We start from the raw sequence: 6,638 nt of genomic DNA on the forward strand, positions 1-6,638 counted from the left end.
AAGGATTCAAATAGAGAAAGCCATATTTGGCTTCGAATGCAGTAAAGCCTAGTACATACTTCCACGTGAAGTGAACGTTCGCCAGTGGAGAAAGTGAACTTTTGACATTGCTCACTGGTACACACTTGTGAGTACACGTTGTGAACATGCGGAAACCAAATGTCAAAGCTTCACCAACAGTTCCCGTACATTTTGCACGTGAATTGCCCGTGAACGAAAACTCTCCACTTTGTTCTCCACTCAGCTTCACGAGCAAGTTCACGGGTGAACCAAAAACTGAAATTTGTATGGGTTCACGAGATGGTTCACAAGTATGTACTAGGCTTAAAGGGTTAATACTTTAAACCTATTCTATTGAGACCTAATCTAGCTGAAAAATTACATCTTCTGGTAAAAAAAGTCATCCCAACCAAGGTATACTTTTCGAAACGTCAAAAATGCGTTGTTTTGTTAAGAGAAATAAGAGCTCACGCTATGGTAAGTTCATTATTCAACAACTTCTTGCTTCTGGATAGAGGAAAAATATAAAACACAAACAGAACAATCTAAAATGTCTAGTCTACTCTATAGCTCATATCTTGGTAATCTGAACCGAAGTAGAATATGGCGAATTAGACGTCAGATTGACATCTTCCTATCGCAACGAAAAATATGTCAACAATCGTGTTTTGATTTTAACCTCTGCTTTATTTTAAGAGAAATAACAATTTTGTAAGTGCTGTATTAAAATAAGTGTATTAAAAGAAACTATTTGCACCTTAAAGACATGTGTTATTTTTGCTCTGATATAACTAAATACATAACTCAAGATCAATTACGTTTTCAATAATTTAAAAAATTAAAATATTCTTAGACGAAGACTCATTTCTTATATAAAGCTTGATATTTTTAATTTAATATGAGTGTTTTAAGTGTATTATATGAGTTGCTTCTTCAAATTAAAGCTTAAAACATGCATATCGGCAAAATTACCAGTTTGTTTTAATTATAATGTATCACCATATCCATCTGACTGCAATCTATAAAGCTTTTATCAATCAATTTTGAACTCTAGTATTGTATGAAATTAACTCTTCTTTAACACTAAACACTTTGTAGAAGCTACGTAAAATAAAAAAAAATATCGGACAATTCCTTGCCAAAGTCCAAGTCTCTAAAAGTCGGTTTATTAAAAAATTCTTCATCAAGTTCTAGAGCGTTAGAACTCTGATTTAGATCTTAATCTGAGACAAAACATTGAGGTTCTAAGTTATTAGAACCCGGTTTATCATTTTTTTCATTTCTTTGAATGATTTATTGATCAGGGAATATTATTTTATTAAATTTAAAACCACCGCAATTAATGTTTAACGCTAAGCTTTTGACTTCACAAGATAACATAAAACCATAGACAATTTGTCAAGAAATAACTTCAAATCACAAACGTGCAATATATCATTTTGTTTTTGTTTAAAGAATTCGGTTCGTCTCTGTGGACATTATGTCCTTTCACTTTCAATGTTCACTTAGAAATCAGTGTAAATGTATTATTGAGTTTTGAGGACTTAGATCTATAGAAAGTGAAGAAATGCTCAAGTTGCAAATATGATAATATCAAGTAATTGGCTTTATATGTAGGAAAAAAGTATAAAAATGGGTTTTTATATCTTGAAATTTTATATTATATATACAGTGACCTCCACAACTAATCGGACACAGAAAAGAAATTTTAACGGTGCAATTCATCTTTTTAAATGTACGGAGGATGTAGAAATTTACATCTCATTTATTAAATAGAAACCTTAAAGTTTATTTTTTTATTAATAAAATCTTATTCAGAATTAATAAACAAAACAATGCGGACTAAAAACTAAAACAACTCTAATATTCCGTCTCCCACACATATTCGTACACTTGCTACTGATGCACTATAGAGTGCTCAGTAAGAGTACTTTCCCGTCAAATTATGTTAGGCTTCAGGAAATGTTCTATTTCAATTCATATTCAGTTTGTTTTTTTTGTTTAAGTTTTCCGCCAAACCTTAAAATGTAAAGAGGCGTCTGTTAAAATACGAAAATTGGTTATAACGCATCGACAGGATACAAAATCAGTTCGAGAAATAGCCAAAATTGTCCAACAGAGCCATTCAACAGTTCAGGACATAATTTAACGTTTCAAAAATAAAGTTAGGATCCTTAATGTTAGCAGGAAAGGACAAGGAAAAAATTGGATATGTACGAAGAAAAGCAACTTGTTCTTTAAGTAAAGGAAAATCCTTTCTTATCCTCGGAATCTCTAAAGGTGTTTTTGAAGGAGACCAGGAATAAGGAAGGGAGCAACGACACGACCCGAAGAGTTCTGCGAAAACAAGATCTGAATGCATACGAGTAAGTGCAAAGAATAGAAAAGAAAGGCTTAAATTTGGTGGGGAACATTTAACTAAGGATACGTCATTCTGGAATAAGGTAATATTTCTTGAATTTGTAGTGTTTGTGTACGGATGCACATTATAACATCATAAAATATTTTTGTTCACGGATGAAAGCAAATTCAACTTGAAAGGATCAGACGGCCGAAATTTTGTATGGAGAAAAGCAAATAAAGAATTCTCCATAAACATACACGGGCAACTGTGAAACATGGCGGTGGGTCAGTCATGGTATGGGGATGTACGTCGAGCTCTAGTGGATCATAAGGGCTACATCCAAATTTTACAGCAACATTTGGTGCCAAGTGTCAGCAAGTTTGGAATAAGAGACAATTTCTTCTTCTTCCAGGACAATGACCCCGAGCATACATCTTACACAGCAAGGTCGTAGTTGTTGTGTAATTGTCCCAAAGTTCTTCAAACACCTGCACAGTCCCCTAACCTTAATGCAATTGAGCATATTTGGGATGAATTGGGACATCGGTCGAGTGGCTCAAAAGAATTTTCAAAATATTCAGGAGCTAAAGACGGGTCTTCAAGAAGAATGGATAAAAATACCCACTGAAGTTTGTTCAAAACTGGTTTCTTTAATGCCTCGAACGCCTTGTGGCGGTAATTAAATCAAAAGGATACGCCACTAAATACTAAATGCAATAAATAAATAAATAAATTGGGTGGCGCAACAGTCCGTTGAGAACTAGGGCCTAGTGACTTACAACTCTCAACCATTTCTGTGTGCGAGTAATGTTGTCAGGAATGGATGGGACCTACAGTTTATATGCCGAATCCGAACGGCTACTTTGAGAAAGCACTTTTTCATGACAAGAGTTACTCTTGGAGAAATTGTCAATTTCTCGCAAGAGGCAGTACCCGTGAAAAGACTAAAGATGGCATAGGCAGGGATCGAACCCAAGACCTCTGGCATGACAGTCCAACGCACTAACCATCATGCCACGGCTACTACTACTAAATGCAATGTGTCCGATTATTTGTGAGACATGTAATTATTAAGTTGTTTTCGTTTTTAGTTTCCATGTTTTAAAAGTAATTTAAAATGTTGTTTTTGTTTATTTAAAATAAATATGAGTTTCTTATGATAAATTAAGATGTTTAATTTTAACATGCCCATACATTTTCTTAGAGAAATTGCACTGCCAAAATTTGTCTTTTCTATGTCCGCTTAGTAGTGGGGGTCACTGTAGTTTAGTGAATATGAACCAATGAATTTTAATCTAAACTTTATTTTTAGCATAAGTTACATTTCACATATGTGATAAGAGAAACGTAAAGGTGAGTCAATTATTCAAAAACTGCAGTTTATTTTATATTTGTATTTCCTGTACAATTCCAACAGATCTATCAAAATGAAAATTGTATCCATTATAAGAACAAATTGGAAGAAAACTGTCTTCGGTTTGGGATTGGGGGCCTACGCAATAAACTATGGACTAGAGATGTACCAGTAAGTTGAATTAAAAATTATCATAAACATTTACATAGTATGTTTTCTATTATTGTTTATTTAATTAAGTTTAGACAGTTGAATAAAAAAGGGTTTTTCTCAACACTTTTCCATTATTCCATGCATTTGCCGTCTGTTTAACAGAGTGTACTGACTTTGGTTATACTAGTCAACCAAAATATACTTAAAATACATTACAGGGCAGATCTGTTGTTATTCACATATATTTACTTTCCATTTCAAATTTTACCTTTTTTAAACTACCATTTAATAAATTACGATTAATACATTTTATTTCAAAATGCTTGTTATAAAAAAGCAATTTTGAATTCGGCTTAAATACTATTGTTTTATGTTGTTCAATCTTCAGAATATCTTCCTTGATGAGAGCGTACAGCGAAAAGGCAGCTATATATGGAGATCACATTGGTGTATATCCCAGAAAGCTCATTGTTATTTTAAATCCTGCTGCAAACAATAAGAAGGCAGAAAAAACTGTAAATACTTTTAAGTAATCAGTAAATTCAATTCAACTCAATTTTGTATTTCCTTAGTTCTCAAAATACTGTGAGCCTATTTTACATTTGGCGGGATTTACTGTGGACATAGTTCGGACCGATTCGGAAGGATATGCGAAAAGCTTTGTTGAGCAACTTAAATCAGCACCATACGGGATTGTTGTAGCGGGTGGAGATGGTTCGGTCTCCGAAGTTCTAACAGGGTTAATGCGGAGAAATGTAGACCGTTGCCCAATTGCACTTTTACCACTAGGAACCAAAAATGAAACAACCAAGAAAGTCTTAAATTTAAACTGGTCCTCGAAGATAAGTGAAGTTGAAGCACTTCTGAATGCCTCCTTGAATATCGCACGTGAAAGGCTTGAAAGGAAGAGCATATTCAAAATTGATCCAATTCTGACAGAAAATGATGGCCAACAGGCAAGCAAGCCTATTTTTTCCATGGGATCAATAGAATGGGGTATTTATCACGATATAAAATCTATGGAGGACAAATATTGGTATCTTTGGAAAGCAGATAAATATTTGTCTGCTCTATTGAATTTATTCAATGACAAATTATCGTGGGACTGTAAAGCAGATCTTAGTTTTACACCGCCTTGTATAGGATGCACAAACTGTTTGGTTTCGAACGAAGTCGCAATATCTAACGGATCAATATTTTCACGATTATTTTCTAGAAGACCTACATCGAATGTCAATGCAATTGCTCCTACATCCGACGTTCAATGTGAAAAACACAGTAAACAATTGAATGCAAGTAACGTCCGGATTTATGTTGATGAATCATCTAACAGCAGTAAACTGGTTTTGGAATCAGATGAAAATATGAAAACAGGATTTGACGCATTTTTCAAGTACTTGTCGAAAGATAAAGTGTTTGAGCTTATAAAATTTCGTACAATGAATTTCATTCCGGACGAGAATTGTGTAGGCCCTTCGAAATTGTATTCTATAGACGGCGAAGCATACGATGTTCGTCCCATTAAGGTAACGTTAGTTCCAAAGGCTATTGAAATATTCAGTTAAAAGTAAATAAATTAACGTTATAAATTGTTCCAAATGAGTTCTTTGTTTCGGGTTTGTTTCATTATTTAATTAAACCAGCAACCGTAAGAATACCTTTTACAAAAATATATTATTATTTTTTTTTGAAGCGGACAGTCTTTAAAACAATGTTAAACAAGCAGGTTTGATAAAAGCAGGAAAAAATTTAATAATAGACGTTAAAATAATTTTGTTTCAGATTATTTTTTATAGAGTACAAGTCTTAAAGCTAGTTTTTTCGCTAATTGTTTAACCCATGTTTTTCCTAGCTCGTATATCTTCAAATGTACTTGTAAAGGAATTCATAATTTGATATTTCAATTTACGTATAGGGCTTATCTTCTGTTTTCTATAAACTTATTCCATTGAACCAGAATCCTGAAGGTCTTATCATAAACTTAACGTACTGCTAGCTGATTAACACTCATATATTGGATAGACATTGAATAATTATTTCTATACAATTGGATCAATTTATGTGTTCTTAATTCGAAGTAACAACTTATTCGGCCAAAACTCCACGTATGTACAGTTGTGTTCATAAAAATAGCAGTGCTGGTCACATTTAATTAGATTGTCAATTATTTAAATAACGGAAATTCTTACAAAAAAAAATTACAATGTTACTTGCATCAAACGGTCTTTCGTTTTCATATTAGAGACTTTTAGCTTGAAGTTATACCCTATTTTTCATATTAGAGACTTTTAGCTTGAAGTTATACCCTATTTTTCCTGGTGAACACCCATTATTTCAAACTCTCTGGATTTAGAGTGTTCATAAAAATAGCAGTGCTTTTGATTTTATAATTAAAAAGTGTTAAAAATTCATTTTTTTATTTTTCGTTAATTGAATATTTTACTATATAAAGTTTTATTCCTAGGCTCCTTAGCAAAAATTATCAGTAACGCCTTAAAATGGCAAAATAAACCCAAAACGCGAGGCCCAAAAAGGATGACTATTAAAAAGACTGACAGAAAAATTGTTCAGTTAGCAAAACAGAACCCTTCCATAGGCTCTAGGAAAACAAGAAATAGACTTCAACTGTCTGTTAGCGCTATAACATTACGAAGACGTCTTTATAAATTGTAAAAATCGCGGTTACCAGTCCGAAGTTCACGCAAGGTATCATTCTTGACGAAAAGGCATGTGGCAAAGAGAATGGAGTTTGTTAAAGCACATAGAGATTGGGCAAAAGTGAAATGG

The 6,638-nt window shown here is 33.2% G+C and overlaps 1 protein-coding gene across 1 annotated transcript; it reads left to right on the forward strand.

Moving 5' to 3' along the window:
* Positions 1-585: 585 nt before the first annotated feature.
* LOC129947605 (acylglycerol kinase, mitochondrial) lies at positions 586-5,453 on the forward strand. Its single transcript, XM_056058234.1, has 5 exons — positions 586-711; positions 3,657-3,697; positions 3,762-3,869; positions 4,240-4,366; positions 4,424-5,453. The coding sequence occupies exons 3-5, from the start codon at positions 3,772-3,774 to the stop codon at positions 5,414-5,416; spliced, it is 1,218 nt and encodes a 405-aa protein (XP_055914209.1). The 5' UTR covers positions 586-711; positions 3,657-3,697; positions 3,762-3,771; the 3' UTR covers positions 5,417-5,453.
* Positions 5,454-6,638: the final 1,185 nt, after the last annotated feature.

This window comes from Eupeodes corollae, chromosome 2 (genome assembly GCF_945859685.1).
Source record: "Eupeodes corollae chromosome 2, idEupCoro1.1, whole genome shotgun sequence".
In the NCBI taxonomy this organism is placed as follows: Eukaryota; Metazoa; Arthropoda; class Insecta; order Diptera; family Syrphidae; genus Eupeodes; species Eupeodes corollae.

Excerpts from the sequence above, each read along its gene's own strand:
- LOC129947605 (XM_056058234.1), top strand. The coding sequence starts at position 3,772 with ATGAAAATTGTATCCATTATAAGAACAAATTGGAAGAAAACTGTCTTC. Across the intron at positions 3,870-4,239 it reads TATGGACTAGAGATGTACCA|AATATCTTCCTTGATGAGAG; the intron begins GTAAGTTGAATT and ends TTCAATCTTCAG. Across the intron at positions 4,367-4,423 it reads ATAAGAAGGCAGAAAAAACT|TTCTCAAAATACTGTGAGCC; the intron begins GTAAATACTTTT and ends GTATTTCCTTAG.